At 48.5% G+C, this 17,900-nt stretch overlaps 7 protein-coding genes across 7 annotated transcripts; 3 read left to right on the top strand and 4 right to left on the bottom strand.

Moving 5' to 3' along the window:
* Positions 1-111: 111 nt before the first annotated feature.
* On the bottom strand, positions 112-990 carry M431DRAFT_103330 (hypothetical protein; the record flags this gene model as incomplete). The annotated part of the gene is made up of 2 exons (XM_024911517.1): positions 112-668; positions 731-990. The coding sequence occupies 2 exons, from the start codon at positions 988-990 to the stop codon at positions 155-157; spliced, it is 774 nt and encodes a 257-aa protein (XP_024779797.1). The 3' UTR covers positions 112-154.
* A 3,324-nt stretch (positions 991-4,314) lies between these two features.
* M431DRAFT_72529 (hypothetical protein) lies at positions 4,315-6,271 on the top strand (the record flags this gene model as incomplete). The annotated part of the gene is made up of 5 exons (XM_024922039.1): positions 4,315-4,585; positions 4,694-4,890; positions 4,954-5,300; positions 5,388-5,513; positions 5,575-6,271. The coding sequence occupies 5 exons, from the start codon at positions 4,315-4,317 to the stop codon at positions 6,269-6,271; spliced, it is 1,638 nt and encodes a 545-aa protein (XP_024779798.1).
* Positions 6,272-6,389: 118 nt separating this feature from the next.
* On the bottom strand, positions 6,390-8,162 carry M431DRAFT_72080 (hypothetical protein; the record flags this gene model as incomplete). The annotated part of the gene is made up of 4 exons (XM_024921982.1): positions 6,390-7,053; positions 7,124-7,239; positions 7,298-7,560; positions 7,637-8,162. The coding sequence occupies 4 exons, from the start codon at positions 8,160-8,162 to the stop codon at positions 6,390-6,392; spliced, it is 1,569 nt and encodes a 522-aa protein (XP_024779799.1).
* Positions 8,163-8,678: 516 nt separating this feature from the next.
* On the bottom strand, positions 8,679-9,300 carry M431DRAFT_71747 (hypothetical protein; the record flags this gene model as incomplete). Its single annotated transcript, XM_024921946.1, has 5 exons — positions 8,679-8,802; positions 8,863-8,888; positions 8,969-9,078; positions 9,133-9,158; positions 9,215-9,300. 5 exons carry the CDS (start codon positions 9,298-9,300, stop codon positions 8,679-8,681), a joined length of 372 nt encoding a protein of 123 aa, XP_024779800.1.
* Positions 9,301-9,843: 543 nt separating this feature from the next.
* Positions 9,844-11,033, top strand: M431DRAFT_172101 (hypothetical protein). The gene has a single exon (XM_024913037.1). The coding sequence runs from the start codon at positions 9,960-9,962 to the stop codon at positions 10,641-10,643; it is 684 nt and encodes a 227-aa protein (XP_024779801.1). The 5' UTR covers positions 9,844-9,959; the 3' UTR covers positions 10,644-11,033.
* A 456-nt stretch (positions 11,034-11,489) lies between these two features.
* M431DRAFT_73181 (hypothetical protein) lies at positions 11,490-12,518 on the top strand (the record flags this gene model as incomplete). Its single annotated transcript, XM_024922108.1, has 1 exon — positions 11,490-12,518. One exon carries the CDS (start codon positions 11,490-11,492, stop codon positions 12,516-12,518), a length of 1,029 nt encoding a protein of 342 aa, XP_024779802.1.
* Positions 12,519-12,595: 77 nt separating this feature from the next.
* Positions 12,596-16,965, bottom strand: M431DRAFT_488891 (hypothetical protein; the record flags this gene model as incomplete). Its single annotated transcript, XM_024916617.1, has 3 exons — positions 12,596-14,824; positions 14,889-16,488; positions 16,553-16,965. 3 exons carry the CDS (start codon positions 16,963-16,965, stop codon positions 12,596-12,598), a joined length of 4,242 nt encoding a protein of 1,413 aa, XP_024779803.1.
* Positions 16,966-17,900: the final 935 nt, after the last annotated feature.

Genomic DNA, 17,900 nt, shown 5'->3' on the forward strand with positions numbered 1-17,900 from the left:
CTTACACATCCATCTACGGTTTGTCAAAGTCATGCTCCAATCCAACTCCCTCAACGCCAAGATTTGCACGCTGCTAACCATATTCCCAGAAACAGACAATCTTGTGACCAAAAGGTGAGACTTTTCGTCTCCTGCCTCTCAAAGTCACTCTCCCTCACGCATCCTCGAGGCCAACCAGCTGCTTCATCGCAACGTTCTTGATGATCCTCAGACCTCCATTCAGCGTTACCATGTCAACGTTTCCACTTCGCAGCTGAGCTTCATATTCTCCCAATGCCATTCCAACCAGAAACCGTCCCATTGGCTCGCTCGGGCAATGCAGCCACTTGGCGCCCACTTCAATCGGCTTTCTCAACAACATCTTGGTGCCGTCGATAAAGAGACCCTGGTTCGGAAGGTATGGCCGAATTGCTGCATGATCTTTTCCATCGACAAAGCCAGGGCCCACGGCATCTGCCAACAGACGAGGATTGGTGATGCGCATCTGAGACAAGGCAAGTTCAGCCTCGCCCTTTGTTTTGCCGTACAGACTTGTGAATCGACCTGGCGTCTGCGTTGAGCCTTGGCCGGATACAAAAATGAACCGGAATGGGTCATTGTTTGGTGGAAGCGTGGAGAACGCTTCGGCACTTGCAAGAGGATAGTCTTTTGTGATCTTGATGAATTCCCTGTGCGACGGGGTCAGTTAGTTCCAGCTTCTGACATGAACTAAGTAATGCGGCCAACACACTCTTTCGAGACCTTGGTTTGACTAACTCCCAGGGCCCAAACTGCACCGGTGGCGCCTTGAAGCTTGCTTAGCACTTCTGAATCGTATTTCGAAAAGTCTTTGTGAATGATGACATTGACCCGTGGGTCTTTGGCGTCTTCAGCCATCGCGACAGGTCTGCGGCTGAGAATCGAGATTTTCGTCACCTCGGTCATTTTGAGCATGGCATCGAGAACACTCGAGCCGATGAGCCCAGTGGCGCCCGTAAGAATCAGGTGCATTGTAGAATATTTCTTGCGGACAGCTCTTGATGGCTAATGTTGTCGTTCCCTTTCAGATGAGCTCGGAAAGCTCAATAAGACGATACAGCGGTCGGTCGACGAAGCACAGGTCGAATTCGGTTTCACAATGAAGAGAGTACAATATGAACCTGGAAGACTGGAAGCGCGACAGAAATAAATGCTACTGGATTGATGTCGTCTCCCAACTTGCGTTTTCAGTGTCATTTATATCAATTGATCGTATGCCCAAATCGGACTACGATTGCTGACATTTTATTTCCCACTCGGGTGTACGACGAAACTCCACCCTTTCCCGCCAACTCTATCTCACGAGCCTCTTGGATCAGTCAGCCAGTTTTCGCTCACTGGGCATTAGCTTGTCAGCGATGTTCCGAAGAATCGATATGGCATGAACTTGAAATGAGAATGCTGTCAATGCCTTCGCATCAGACTCGGGTATGTGGCACATTTATCCGTTTTGCTGTATCCTGGATGACACTCTCAGCAGCGGCCCGGAAAAGCCCATTCGGCCTCGGAGCAAACAATCAAGGTAGCTGGCTGCTTTGACTGCATCAAGAGAGCAATCAAACGCTATACTCTGTCCTGCACTGCAGGGAGAGATTGAACAAATATTTGACCCATGAGATTTAGGCCCGATCTTTGTGTCTTGGGTGCTCGGCTGCAATCATGCCGGCATCTCTTTTCCGTCTCACCTTACATGTCGCCTCTGTGAAGCAGCTCCAGGACACAGCGTCTGTGATGCGACCCTGGATCGACACACCACTCCCGTGTTTGAGCAATAGCCTAATTTGCCCTGCATCTTACCATTTCCCGGCTTCGATAGAGACTGCCGAATCTGCATTAGCCAGGGGTTCGTTCCGGGTTCCGATCCGCGTAGTTTCCGGCGGCTGCATTGGTGAGCGTCCAGTAGAAGAAGGCTACTGCTGCATTAGACCGTCTCTCATTTGAACCCAACTATCTCGCTCTATGCCGTCATGGGTGTTGTGAGAAGCTATTAACCTTTGGTTAGCACAATACTGTCGCGCAGTACCACGTAACTGTGGTTTGCTTCAGCTACAACCTCAGCTGAATGAGGCGCGGGCTACAACACGTCCGTACAGACGGCGTACCTGTACGCAACATGATGCTCCTAACGGCAGGTATGTTACAGATCTGGCTCTTCACAACCTATGATCACCCAACGTATTACGAAACAGTCAGATATCACTATACATCTCGACCAACGCTCTTTCGACAGGGATTTTAGGTATCCGAAGGTCTTAACAGTGAGCCTAGCACTCGCAATGTGCGGCTGGCCATATATGAACCATGGTGAGAGATCATAACGACTCGAAAGCTGGCTTTACTGAATTGCTGATGGCCAAGTTCTGCTGACGACAGCAACAATTGTTCGACATTTTTTGTGCCCAAGTGCAATATACTCTTTGTTTGTTTGGACAATAACTCCCAAGAACCATTCTCAAAACCTGGCTCGAGTATGTCGTCGCAGCAAAGGAAAAATTAATCTTCCTACACTGGAACAACACATACGTCGCTCAATGGCTCAGTTTGTGCAGGTATCTTCTGTGAGTTTACTAACCTCACGCTCTCTCGATCGCGCTGCTGGCAACATTGTCCCTTGGATAGCCAAGCCAGATGTTCTTCAAACAAGAGGCTTACATCAGATGGATCTGTCAGTGTTTCGTTTGTTACTTCTTACCCCTAAGTAAGTTACTCGATTCGCTGACTTGATGTTACAGAATAAATACACCTCGTATAACTTGTCGGTTGTGTAGCTACAAGCGGTCGCAATCTTGGAAAGCATCTTCACTCCAACTCTACACGAGGACAGGTTAAACGTTGCATTCTGCGTGATTTTTCGGCTCAATCGACTTGTTTCAAGACATTGAAACAAATTGAGCCTCGTCCGGGTTCGTCCGGGTAGGCGCTGTCCCAATGGTTTGTGGAGTTGTGGCGTTGGCTGTGTCTATACCGATGGCACATTGAGTGCTCTTGTTTCTTACTTTATACTTTCAGAATCATCACGTAACGGGCTCCAAACATATCACAGCCTTGGAAGATGACACACCTGGCGCCAATGACAGCAATCAACGTTTACTGATATTCTAAAGTGCGCAAAGCCACATCTTGGTCAGACAGGCAGTTGACTCGGAACTCTCACAATTCTGCAACTAATCAGAACCCAAGCAGAGGAAACAGGCCACCAGTTTGGGGGGCTTACAAATGCTGTATTGGTCTTCATGCATTGTGGTTCGCCCTAGTGCCACCCCCTGCCCGGGAAGCAAGTCTACCTGTTCGTCAGAGCTTCCAAACCGTTCGTGAGCTCAGATCCCAAGCTAAGAAAGGCAAGTGCTTGAAATCAATCCATCCCGAATTACCGGTCTCAGGGCCGAGGTGCCTTGGTCTTGGCTAACCAAGCCTGCCGAGGCCTCCTAGACAATCCGGAGGCTTTTGAGCATCCTAGCCTTGCGGGACGGATAGCGCCAATTTTCGCGGACCAGGCGCAATTGGCGCTTACTAGCACCACTTAGCTAAAGTGACAGGCTTCTATTTGCATATGAGCAGTCGATTGAGCAGTCAATCCTGGGTATTCTAGCATATTCTTGCATTGCCCAAGAGCTAAAAAGCACAGCCCTATTTCGTCTTGCAGCTGCTTTGCCCCGCCTGTCGCTAAGATGTTACTTGGGAGAGTAACGGGTTGTCGCCTGACTCAACTCCGCGAGTCCGTGGTTTTCATTAGCAAACTTCATGGAGACAAACTAATATGTCTTCGCCTGCTATCTGGATTACTGAACCGGAATGGTCTGCTGACGTTAGCCGTCGAAATCCGCGTAAAAGCAAGCGATTCAACTCAACAGCGGGTTCCTGACTCGCATCCACTACGGAACCGCATTTGTCTTTTGGTCAAAGGGGGTCACGTAATGCGAGATCTTCTTCCCTGGCTATATTGCGACACCCTCTTGGCCAGAGTTGGGTTACGTCTCGAGTCCGGATCTGTCGGGCATTGGCTGAAATGAGCCTGGCCGGTGGAGACATGTGATACTTTGACGGTCAAAGTGCTTGTTTACGAGCCTATTGGTTCTTGAGTTGTCCATTTATATACCGAGTACTGCTATCGTCATCCTTGGCAAGGGCTGCATGTGGGATGGCCCCCAAGAACCATGTTTATGAGCGGCCAAGGCTGAGAATCGCAGCAAGGATGAAAATATTTGCACACACTCGTCGACGTTTTTCGCTTGAGCCTTCTTTTTCCTGATTTATCATGAGATACCTCCTGAAGTTGCATTTCACGCCTTATTCGCGATGCTGAGCCACACGGCGCAACTGGCCCATCGTGTTTGGTCTTATGTCGACCGTGTCGGCTCTTTCTTCAGCGTCATCTCTCCGGTTAGCGTCGCTCTTTTCGCTTCGGTGGTAATAGTTGCGTGGTTTGTGTCGTCCTCAACATGGCAATACTATCGACTTCGCCATTTCGACGGGCCGTTGCTAGCCAAGATCTCAAACTTGTGGCTCTTTAGGTCTGTCGATAGCGGCAGGTCATACCTCGACTTCTGGGAAGTGACACAGAAATACGGTTAGTAGCTGGCCGCAGCTAGCAGCCGACGCCCACAGCGTCCAACTGCACTATGCCGCATGCACTGGCTTGATGAAACACAACTAACCACACTTTGCCATTTTACAGGAACAATCGCTCGAGTCGGACTCAACGACCTCGTCACCGATGATCCCGTCTTTGTCAAGCACATGTGCAATGTTAAAACAGAATATCGACGGTCCAGCTGGTATGACGGCATGCGCTTCAACCCCACCTCAAACAACTGTTTGTCCACACGAGATGAGGCCGCACACTCCGCTCTGCGATCCAAAATGGCCGCTGGTGTATGTATCATGATATCTTCTACTAGGGAGTTTTGGAAAGAAGCTGACGCTCGAGAGCCTTAGTATGCTGGCCGCGACGTTGACAACATCGAATCGAAAATGGACAACAATGTCCGGGCATTCATGGGCCTGCTAGGCAGATACGCTGACAAGAAGGCACCCGTCGACCTTGGCCGCAAAGTCCAGTATTTCACCTTGGATTGTATCTCTGATATTGCATACGGAGCGCCCTTTGGCTTTGTGGAGACAGACACTGATGTATACGAGTACATTGAGACAACCGAGAAGAACCTCCCCATGGTTATGGTGGTTACTGTGTTCCCCTGGCTGCTTAGGCTGTTGAATTCTCCCATTCTTAAAGGGTTGCTCCCATCGGCGAAAGACAAACTTGCTTTTGGTAGGATAATGAGGTGAGTAGACTGTCCTCAACCCCCTGGCACCGGTTTGTCCCACACGAGTAAGACCGTGGATGTTGACTCCGCATTTTATTTGTCAAGCATCGCAAGAGATGTAGCGGCAGAACGTTTCAAGCCAGATGTCAAGGCCGAGCGGGACATGCTCGGGTCCTTCATCCGACACGGCCTCACTCAAACCGAATCCGAGTCCGAAATCCTGCTGCAAATGTAAGCCATTTCATTACCCCCCCCTCAAGCTTGACTCATTCTGATTTACTGAGTAATCCAGCGCTGCCGGATCTGACACAACCGCATCAGCCATCAGGTCCACGATGTTGGAGCTATGCGCAAACCCCGAAATCCTCCGTAAACTTCGGCAAGAAATCGCCTCTGCCAACATTGCAGGCGATGTCATCACCGACAGCGAGGCCAAAGTGTTGCCATACCTCCAGGCGGTGATTAAAGAGGGTTTCCGCATTTTCCCGCCAATCGCGGGTCTCATGTCGAAGGAGGTTCCACCACAAGGTGATACCTGGAACGGCGTCTTTATTCCAGGAGGGACAAGAGTGGGTTACAGCATCTGGGCGATTACTCGGCGACAAGATGTCTGGGGTGAAGATGCGCTGAAGTTCCGACCAGAGAGATGGCTCAACATTTCTTCAGACAAACTGAAGGAAATGGAGAGCACTCTGGATCTCATCTTCAGTTATGGTCGCTGGCTTTGTTTGGGTAAATCCATTGCCCTGATTGAGTTGAACAAAGTGTTTGTCGAGGTAAGGTTTCGTGTCGCGTTGCGCAAGTTGACCGCTAACTGTGTGTTTGTGTCGCATAGCTCATCCGGCGATTCGACTTTACGCTGTGCGATCCGGATAAGCCTTACAAGATATTCAACCACGGCGTCTTTGCCCAATCACAAATCTGGATGGATGTCACAAGAACAAAAAAGACGCAATGAAGATATGTTCATTGTGGGAATGATGGAATGAATGTAACGACGAAATGACAGTGCGCTATACCCAAGGCTGTACAAATTAATGTCTAGGAGTTTTGTTGTTCAAAATGATGGCGATTTGTACCCACCCATGTCTCTCCTCACCCTCTCCCTCAAGCGATTTCTTCTCTGAGCTTTTTAAAGTAATACTCACTCCAGCTATCCTGCCACAAGACGCTCTTGAGTGTTTCTTGAAGCTGGTCCATGTCCCGAAAGCTGGACTTGGTGTACAGCGACTTCAGACTTTGCGCAAGCCACTCTTGTCGTTTGTTTTCAAGGGCAGCCGCGTATCCGATGAATAACATCCACAATATCCAGCTTTGTTTATGTGTATTTGAAGGCGGCTTCTCTATGAGCTGCAGATTGAAGGTAGCTTGTAACCGATCAATCAGGCGCTGAATCATCTGAGCTCTTGCAGGAAGCTCTCGAATAGCCAGGTAGAGGTATATGTTCAAAGCAACGCATAGGGGAACCAATTCACTACTGCTAGCTCCGCGATCGGCAATACTGGCTTTGATAAGATGGAGCCTGTACTCGGTGTCGTATACATGGCTTGCTTCCGTCTTTTTGTGGCCTTGTACGTCTTTTGCAGCGGATATTTTGCGAAGAGACTGTACGAGGGAGACAATTTGCGATTCAACATCGAGATTGTCTTGTGAGACGTCGTCTGTCGATGATAATGTTTCGGATGGGAACTCGATATCTTGATTCGAAGAAAGTGAGGTATGCGGAAACTGCGGCGGGCAATTCCAAACGCTCGAGTTACAGAAATCAGCCCTGGTAGTCAAGTATCGTCAGTTTGACCAAGAATAATCTCGAGGACATTCTCAGGGAACCAGGATCTTACCATATAACTACTCCGCGATGAAGGCCCTTGATATTCTGGATTCCGCCTCTTTTCTGAATCATAAACTTCAGGCCCTGCATGTGCATGTACGAAACGTCAAACATGCCAGCGAGATTCTGCGCGCCATAAAATTAGCATTACGATACTGATTATAAAGAGACGGCAAGAACGTACTTCTTTGGCCCCTATCAATGCAACCGCTGCTATTGTCGCATCTTCAAAGTTGGCGCTCTGGATCCGTTCGTTGATCAGCCGAAATGCCTCAGATGAATGATAGAGACATCCAAAGGCATCGGAGAAGCCGCGTCTGAGATTAAAATCGAGAGCAACCAGATACAGAATTGAATGGAACAGAGCCCGGTGTTCCCGAGCATCGAATAAGCAGTAGCCGCCTCCTACGTTGAGATCGAGAAAGTCCTTGGAATAGCTTTGTTTATCTGGCGATGCCAAGGTCAGCGAGATCCTCATCCAAGCAACCGACGCCCAGCAACTCGGCTTTTTCGTCCGACTCACAATAGTAAATCAGCTTCAAACTCTCTGGCTTCAACTTGAGAGAAAACGAGTCAAAAGGATCCAAACTCCCGCCCAACAACCCCGCAGGCGTACTCGCAAAGAACCCATCCGGATCGTAAATGCTAGGATCGGATATCGGACCCCTCGGCACTAGAATCCTTCCCTTTTGCGCTCTGGCGACTTCATTAGAGGACCTCTCGCGACCTTTTGCCTTCTTGACGCTTGCTCTAGGCTTTGTCCTGCTGGGCTGTGAGTTGAGTCGAAATCTTCCCTTGTACTGAGATGGGTTTGCCGGATTCTCGCTTGCTGCCTGGTCGGTGCTCTCGGGATTCCTTTGTTTCCAAAAGTAGTCCTTCATGACTTGCGTGCGGACAACGGTCGATATTGCCTTGTTGCCCTTTTGCTTTGCCGGTGTCACCGAGACAAACTCAAGCGGTTTGTGGCCGCTTGACTTGGCGGAAGATTTGGAGACGTCATCTTTGATGGCAGAATTGTTTGCTTGACTTTGATTCAGTTTCAGAAACATCGGAATCACATCTAGGACAAGAGAAGAGTTACCGTTTTCTGGTAAAGGTTTAAAGTCTCTCGGGTCTTCGTATGGGATGACGTTGAATCCCTGAGGCTTGACATCCGAACCCATTATTTCTCGCGATACAGATTGTTATGTTTGTGATCAACTGGGCTCATTCAACCACGGCTTCATCCGTTGCTCAATTGGCTCAACGGGGTTGTGAGACGGCAAGTTTGAGTAAAGAGTTGAGAGAGTAAGCACAGAATCGTCAAGCCGGGATAAGAGGGTAACTCTGCTTACTAAGCTTAACGGCCTGTATTGGACGCTGCAGTGAAAGCTTAATTGCTGGATCCATCAGGTGATGAGTGAAGCACTAAAACTCGGGCGTTGACGCTCCGCAATTCTGATTACTGAATCATGTTTGCTCTATTCAATGCATATTGAATCCTAAGAGCTTAGCAAAATTATTGATTTAGGTTTGTGAATAATTCTTCTTTTATTTTATTTTGTTGCAGCACCTGGTAGGGTAGCTCAACTAGACCACCGGATCTTGCGATCCAAAAACACATCCATTCTATCTTCGACAATATCATCAAAGAGTGACGCTTTGATGAGCAATTTTCCGGGCATGGTGATATCGATCGTGTAAATCGGACTATGTTGACCGTCAGTACAAGGTGTCTTTCAGGCGATATCGAACGAAAAGAAACCTTACCTTCCACAAGCCTTGCAGAAATTCCTCTAGGTCAACGCCTTTTGTCAGAAACATCATCTTTTTATGTGGTTTAGAACCAACGGTATGGCAAGGCGTTTAGACGTACTCTTCCCAAGTTGCCCGAGGCAGTCTTGTAGTCTTCATACTCGTTCAGTGTGCCCCGCGCATCGTCCACCTTTACCTCGCTCTCGTCGACGACATAGTTGATGGAATATGCTATCGAGCATCAGTGTCATTCGTGTGAAGCTAGGCGTTGTGTCTGTTACTTACGCCCACCGGCACGGCGACAGTTGAGGCTACACATATCAGCTTCAGGGGCTATCCACGATAGAGAGAGCATTGGATAACATACCAGTGACAAGCAACCGTCTTTGAAGGAGGTGCAGTCAATGAGACTGTGATGGAGCCGCAGTTACAGCTTCCTGTTACTGATGCCATATTTTAAAGAGCTTGTTCGAGTTGTTGGTTGATGACTTTGATCTTGAGAATCCGAATATTCAGTCTGGACCGTTCAAAGATTTTATTTATGCTTGAAGTCAGCTTGAATTCTTCGCAAATCCAGAAAGTTGCCCTAATTGGCAAACAATCCATTAACGGATAAAGTCAGCGAGACATCTCAGAAACAGACCACGATAACCTCATCATCTTGCAAATTGACAGCTGAATAATGAATCTCTCGAGTGAATCAGCAGCTCTCGGTTCTATCCGATGCAAACTGCACTTGAAAATTACCAGAAATGGTCAAAGATCGTCTTGGCATTCATCATCCGCGTCAACCCAGATTGGTTGCAAATCGAGCCTAACTATGGCGGCTCCGCTCGGCTTTATCTCCATGCAACACGGAAAACTGCTTCTTGGTTTCTAGCTGAGGCTACTAGCTGACAGTGTGGTCGATTAACACACTGTGTTCTTCATAGCTCTAGCCCTGACCAGAGCTAAGATAGAAGTTAGCGAAGGAGCGGTTTTAGCCACATTTGGAAGCTCTGGGGGTCTTTTGCCAAAACCATGAGAGATATTCGTGATTTGTGATTCACACGACAACAGGACAAACATTTCTCTGGAACTCGCCTTCAAAGCATCTCATAGTCAAACAAATCATGGCGTCATCAACACCCTCCAAGCCAAAATGGGCAACAGTCAAGACAACTTTGCCTGTTCGTCCGTTGCCGCTCAACTCTACGCGGGCTCCAGTCGCAACTGATCGCTTAATCATCCGGGCTCTGGTTGCCGAAGACCTCGAAAGCCTGAACGTGATCCGCTCACAGCCCGAGGTCATGATCAACACGCCCCAGGGAAGACCCGACATAGATATTGACGAAACTCGGCCAAAGCTCGATTTTTTCCTACCGCCAAAGGACGGGGCACACTACAACTTTGCCATCTGCCTCAAAGAAACCGGCGAAATGATTGGCATCGGCGGCTGCCACCAGCTGAAATCCATCTTTGGCTGGCCTGCTATGGGCTACATGTTTCGCAAAGACGCCTGGGGCAAGGGATACGCGACCGAGTTTACCAAGGGGTGGCTGGACATGTGGTGCAAGCTGCCCCGAGAAGAGGCTGAAATCGAAGTGGATCAACGCAGCTTTTCCGAGGGAGATGAGCAGCCGCTGGAGATCATGACGGCGTTTACGTCGGCGGAAAACCTTGCCAGCCAAAACGTCCTTACTAAGTCTGGGTTCGAGCGATTTTTGGACTGGGAGGATGCTGATTTGCGAAATCCGGATAGCCAGATCACTTTGATCGCGTACAGATATTTTCCGAGCAAGCACCTAGCAAACTGAGGACACGGGGGATTTTTTGCAAGGCGATTGTATGTTGAGAGAGATGGTTGTAGACGAATAGATTCCAGCAAGTTGACGGCTTTAGCCTCAGAATTCCATGTCTGTTCTTGAAGCCCTTAAGCATACTGAGAGTGATGTCGTGTGACGCCTCAGATCAACCAGACGGCTGCCATGGACTCGTCCACTTGCAGTCTGATAGCTCATCGTTTGGTTGTTTCGACCAACACTTGTACAGTTATCCCTGACTTTGCTGCGGAGTCAGAACTGTAAACCGGTAAGCACCTTGAAGCACAAAGTTTTTTTGCTCAACCGGCTTCACACTGTCCATCGGCCCCACAAACCCTCGGACATACTGTCCGTCCACCCAACTCTTCGTCCCTGAATCTCCACCCTCTTGAACGGCATGAGGCGGTCATAATGTGGACCCCGATCGGTCGGCGCAAAACCGACTGTTTTCCTCTTCGAGTAATTTTCTCAGGCAATGTCCAACCGCTGAGTGGGGTCCACGGGATACTCTTGGCATGCCTAAATACGATGTAAGTAGCTTTATAAATCTCAAGAAGAGAGGTATATGCTTTAATAAGACTTACGTACAGTTTTTCGCCCTCAAGCTTAATAAACCAATTCGGTGTCATGTGGGAATTACCCGTTTGAGGCACCAATCTGTGTCGCCAGTGAAGAGACGTGGATGTCGACGCGGATTCTGCCACGCATATCTCCAGCAAAGGAACAGCTCATAATAGCTAGGTGACTCAGGCTCGGATACATAATTCCTTGGATATCCGGCTGCTGAAAGGCTCCAAAAAGACCATTGTCTTTCGGGGCTCAATTTTCTTTCACGTCACAATGGTTTCAGCTTCACTCCCCACAACATACAAAGCCGTGATTCTTACCCAAGCCAACGCACCATTCAAGCTTCACGACGTGAAACTTCAACATCCAGGACCGGGCCAAGTCCTTGTCAAAGTGTTAGCATGCGGCGTGTGCTTCTCAGACATCGCAGTAGCCCAGAGCCACCTCGGAGATGTCTTTCCTAGAACTCCAGGCCACGAACTCATCGGAGATGTCGTTGAACTGGGCCAGGATGTCAATCGGTTTACTATAGGGGAGCGAGTCGGAGGCCCTTGGCATGGCGGGCATGACGGCAGTTGTCGACAATGCCAAAAAGGAAGGTTTCAGATGTGTGAACACCAAACGATTAACGGAGTTACCCAAGATGGTGGTTTTGCCGAGTATGTACTTCTCCGTCAAGAAGCCATAGTCCGTATTCCCAAAGAGATGAACCTAGCAGAAGCCGCCCCTCTACTCTGTGCAGGAGTCACAGTCTTCAACGGCATCCGGAAATTGCAGGTTGAACAGGGCGCCATTGTTGCTATTCAGGGTCTCGGTGGCTTAGGCCATCTTGCCGTTCAGTATGCGAGCAAGATGGGATATGAGGTCGTAGTTCTTTCATCCGGCGACGACAAAGCTGCCTTTGCCACACAACTCGGCGTGCATCATTACATCAACACGAAAAAGGTCGACGGCCCTACTGAACTTGCTAAACTTGGTGGCGCCTCTATTATTGTTCAAACGGCACCAAACGCCGAAATTATAGGCCGACTGGTCGATGGACTTGCCCCTGGTGGTAAACTGCTTTGTTTGGCTCCTGTTGGTGGGGTGGAATTCGATACCGCTGTGCTTGTTAATGGAGGTCGAAGTGTTCATGGGTGGCCTAGCGGCCATGCAATTGACAGCGAAGAGGCGATTCAGTTTGCTCAGCTGCATGGCATCAGGTGCATGGTGGAAGAGTATGCTTTGACAAATGTTCAAGAAGCGATCGCTAGTCTCCTGGCAGGAAAGCCTCGCTTTAGAAATGTCCTGGTGATGAAGTAAAGATAACAAGAGGAGCCAATATAGAATGGAAGTCGAAATCATGATCTTCGTCCACAAACACATCAGAAGAGGATGATTCATGCTGTCCCTCCGTGCATCTTGGATATATGCTCGAAATCCGGTCCCTCTTTCGCCGACGTAGTAATAATGATAACTCGATCTCCCTCGTAACCCAAAACGATTGCACGGTCACTGACCGCGATTTTCTGTGTTTCGTATCTTTTGGGTAACCTGAGAAGTTTCTGTGTACCCCATACGATCCATCGTCCAGATGAGTGAAGGCCGTAGCCACAACAGTGATCGTCTACACCATGCAATCGGCTCTCTCGACCGTCAGCATCGCCGTTTGTAGGGATGTGTTGCGTGCTGCTATTGAATTGTACATATCGACCCATATTCCAAAGATGCATATTGTGTAAGAGTTGGCCAGTCTCGATTTGCCATATGAATGTTCCTTTTCTCCCAACCATGCTAGCACCGATGAATGAAGCATCATATGTAAATGCTAGTGCGTCAATATCTCCAGGTCTGTCTTCAATCGTGCGAATACACTCGCCGCTATCGCGATGAATAATGTGAATGCGACATGTCTTTGTGGCAATAGCGATGAGTCCCAAGTCGTGAGAGAATGCAATGCATTCGATTTCGGTATCGGGTACAGAATACTGGTAAATAAGTTGACCGGTTCTTGTCTCCCATAAAAGTACTGTACCTCCGGTTGTGGCCGCTGCTAAGACTGCGGAGTCATGACAAAAAACAACTTGACAGAACCAGTGGCCATATTCATTGGTGTAATCCCAACTCTTCTTGCCTCTACCACGCAAAGAAATCGTCTCTCTAAAGCTGATAGCAAAGAACTGCAAGTCATGGGAAAATGTGAAACGCCCTCTATCCATGAATGGCGGCGTGTGGTACTCAACGTCCGTACCAAGACCTGTATCCATTTTCCAGATACACACATGTTGTTTGGGAGAGGAACCAAGCGATACTGATGCCATAAGTGAGCCGTCATGCGAAAATACCATGTCATCTAACGCATCTCCCGGAAATCTCAATTTCTGGACAGAACAGCCAGTTCTAGCATCCCATACCATTATCCTGCTGCCATGCAGGCTTGTAGTTGCAACAAGAGATGAGTCATGCGAGAATTTAATTCTATTAGGGCGTGTGTCGATGGCGGTTGGATCAGCCATCAGCTGGTTTTGGTCTTGCTCCACGACATCCCACGTACCGATTTCACCACTGACTGAAGCCGACGCAAAACATGTCGAATCAGGCGAAAAGGCGACCGACGAGATGAAACCAATACGAGGGTTGAATGCATGAACACATTGCTCCGTATCTATTCGCCAAAGCAATGTTTTCCCCAACGTGGTGGTGGATAGATAATACTTCCAATCGTGCGAAATTGCAGCGTGTGTTATCTTGAGATTACTGTTTCCAAACTGAATTCGCCTTTCACAAATTTTCGTATCGAGTCTCCAGTATTGCAAGACGCCGCCGCCGTAAACGACTGCCAAACGCGTTGAATCAGGTGAGAATATCGTAAGCCATGGATGATAGTCCTCTTTCTGGTGCATAGTAGACTCGTACGTACCACCGTTAGTGCTCCAGATACGTATAACTCCATCGTGAGATGCAGATGCAACAAGTGTTGAGTCTCGTGAAAATGCGACAGTTGTCACGGGGTCTTTATGGCCCAGCAACTCATGCTTGCACTCCCCAGTCTCTTCGTTCCATATTCTGACAGTTGAGTCTTCGCTTCCTGATGCTATCAAAGTCGAGTCAGGTGAAAATATTGCAGATGTCACAATGCCGGAATGGCCGGTGAGTATTCTGATACACTCTCCCGTGTCGGTACGCCAAATACGAATGGTATGATCAGACGACGCAGACACCAACCGTGATGAATCATGAGAAAAGTCTACCGACAAGACAAAGTCTGTATGGCCCGTCATTGCTTGCAAACATTCGCCCGTAACAATATCCCATACTTTCAGTGTCTGGTCTCTGGATCCCGAAGCTAACAACGTCGAGTCATGCGAGAAGGCCATACATTCGATATAATTGCTACGCCCTTCTATCAGCAGTGTGCACGGATTCAAGCTATGGTCGACTGGCGGCGGAAATAGTATCCATGAAGGAATATTGTCTTTAAACTGGGCCCTCACTACGCTGTCCGATGGGGTAAAAACAAGCGCCGAAGAATATGTTTGGAGGGGCCACGACTCAATTGTCGAGGCATGGGTGCGCACAAACTGTTTCGCGTCATTCAGAAAGTCGGATGTCTTGATACCTGCTTCTGGCTGCAAAGGTTATTAGTACTTGGAGAACCACACCCAAAACTATAGAGGGTAAATAGGAGCATACCTCTACAAGCGCTTGAAGCACTTGAATCAATCCAATGATCTCTCGAGTCCGATCCATGAGGCTCAATGCCTCTAGCCAGTGGAGAAAATGGCGCAGTAGAAACTCGCTGACTGAACCTCCATCAACAAGCTTCGTTTCCGAATGTTCTACATGACTCACCCAGTATAGACAAGAGTATTGTAGCTCAGGAGGTAAATGATGGTCGATTGTCTCGCGTTGGATATCCACCGTTGATATGCTTGGAGATTTGAGACTACACATATCTGGCTTGAGATTGTCGAGTAAGCGCAGGCAGTGATTGGCCATTGTAGCATGGGCCTGTCTCTCTTCTACCCACAATGGGGTTTTGTCACGTTTTTCTGGATCCAACAGAAAGTCGCGAAACGAAAGATGCAACATTCGCACCGGCATGGTTAATGAAGGCGGAATGTCTAAGACAGAATGCAACATCTCTAGGCGGTTCGAAATGGTCTCTTTGGATATATCAAGCATTCGTGACAATGCAGTAATCGACAGAGGGTTTGCGAGGATGATGATTGTGCCAACAATAGCTCGGAATTCTTGAGCAACTTCTGCTTTTTCACTGTTAGACAGTCCGTCGAGCTGTTGGTCCAGGACTGGTAAATATGTCGCGTCAAGACGCGATCCTGGAGCCTTTGCTTCGTACTGAAGGACTCGTTGGAGCTGACGACGGGGGTCACCGTGCTTGAGATCAGCTATGAAGCGGCATGTAGTTGAAGCAAAAATGAACAAAGGAACAGCCATTTTGACAAGGATCTCGAGGTTGGAGCTGCCAGGCCAGCTTTCTGGAAGTTTGAGATCATCCGACCTTGAGAGATTGTAGTCGTTTCGTATATTAAAAAGCTCATACTCAAAAAATCTCAGCATATCGTTCTCAATGATACTGGCTGGTACCTCGTGAAGGATCAAGTCTTTATAGGTTCCCTCTACTTTCTTGAAACCTAGGCGGAGTGGAAGTTCAGGGCGGCTAGTTAGGAAGAACTTCAACTTTGGAAAGGCTGGTTGTGATGAGCGAGAAAAAAGCCAAATGAGGAGTTCAATGTCTTTTTCTCGGTCGCATTCATCCAAGGCATCGACCACGACGATGATAGGGCTCTCCTGGCCAGAACCTTTAGGAATAGTAGATAGAGGGCCAAGGATTAGTTTCTGGAACTGGTCTGATGCTGATTTCGTGGATATGCCAGGCTCAGTTTCAATCGCCTCTTTGATTCGGGGCGCAAATATTGGCTGTCGGCGTACAAGATCCGCGGCCATTGTTGTGAAAAACTTTGCCAGTCCTCCTCTGTCAGCCTCGCCCCTCTTGAAGAAGAAACTGGCCCCGAGGCGACTTTCATTCGCGAAAATTTCCGAAATTGTTCGAGAAATGGTCGACTTGCCGGTGCCTGCCATGCCATTGAGCCAAAATACGGCATGTGAGTCTGAATTCTTGGCCCAATTGGAAACTTCTTGAAGGAGGTCCACTCGAGTTTCTGGAAGGCATCTTGCCTTGCTGCTTTCGTCGAAGGAATCGAAATAGGCATCACCTGCGACAGGAAGCTTGTCAAGAATAGCTCTGTAATTGATGTCGAGCAATAGGTTGCTATATTCTAGTTAGCACTGACCGCCAAGACTTGAAGGGATTAGAATTGACGCCGTGTACTAACGTTTGATCAACTTGAAGGCTTTCGTTAATCACTTGCATGCATCGTTCTAGGCTACTCATTCTCTCGAGAATGTCATTTTTCTCAAAGGGCCACCTGATTGAGCTTCCTTTGATCTTGCGCAGTATTCTGTGGGCCGTTTCTGAAGAGGGGGAGAGATCATCACCCAATTTTTGCAATAGTGACTGGGCTTCATGAACGGCATCGCTGAGTTGGTGAGTGTGCTTGAGCTTTGCATTGTTGGGGCTACTGCGCATCTCTTCAACGCTGGTGAGGATTCTTTGGAAATTAGCGAGGAGCCGCCGTAGCTGGTCAGTCTCCGCTGCCGCATTCTTAACATCCTTGCAGAGCAACAGAAGCTTTTGGCACAGATCGGCGGTGGTGCCGGCACTTGAAAACACGCCCAGCGGCTCCATTGCAAGCGTATCGCAGAGATGAGATGGCGATGTCGGCAATGCAAAACACGCTCGTCCTAGGCCTTATTGGACCGAGATGTCGGGGGCCGCGGTTGGTTGCTGTCTTGGCAGAGACGTAGGATTGGCCCCATTCGGCTGCAGGCATGATTGTGTGGATTTGATTGGTTCAAGTAAGAGAAAAGCAGCTAGTCAACACAAATCCAATTTTTGCGAATGGACGGCTGGCCGAATGAGCAACCTGTCTACCACTGGTACTGACCTCTGATATCCGCTTTTCCACGTAGATGGTGGTGATTCAATTGGAACGGGCGGCAGATAATTGACATGTCCATCAACTTTAATCTGCCTAGGCGCTGCCGGGTAGTGTATAGAAGCTTTGGAATCGGACATTGGATGGAATGAGCTCGACGGCGCAGTGAAGGTTCGAGAAAGTTTCTCCTGTTTGAGATAATTCATCAGCAATTTGCATCATCCAGTGAATACAAGGGGGAAAAAGGCTGTACGTTCCGTTCAAACAGATTTGGCAGCGTCAATAGTTTTTTGTGTGAACATGATTGTCGTTTGTGTGACAAAATGATTGAACAAAGGTGCTGAAGTCAAGTGGAAAGAGAAGTAGAAGGAGATGTCGAGCTGCGAGTTGAGCCACGTGAACAAGTACCTTCCTGTTGCCTAACTGCCAGATGGTACAAACCCTTTGAGAAGAAGGATCTCTGACGAACAGCCAGACAGAGCCTCGAGCATAGAGACTTGCTGAATAATCTTGTCCAATTGAGACTGGAGAAAAGAAACAAAAATTGAGTGCAAGTCACTTGCATTTTAGACAGTGGGCATTTTGGTCTGCCCGGAATGCAGAACCTCAATGTCTGTGTTGGCAGTGAAGATTGATGAGGACGGTCCGCATGTTGGATGACTTGCCCAGCTGGTACCAGTATTAG

Source organism: Trichoderma harzianum, assembly GCF_003025095.1.
Source record: "Trichoderma harzianum CBS 226.95 unplaced genomic scaffold M431scaffold_1, whole genome shotgun sequence".
Taxonomy (NCBI): domain Eukaryota; kingdom Fungi; phylum Ascomycota; class Sordariomycetes; order Hypocreales; family Hypocreaceae; genus Trichoderma; species Trichoderma harzianum.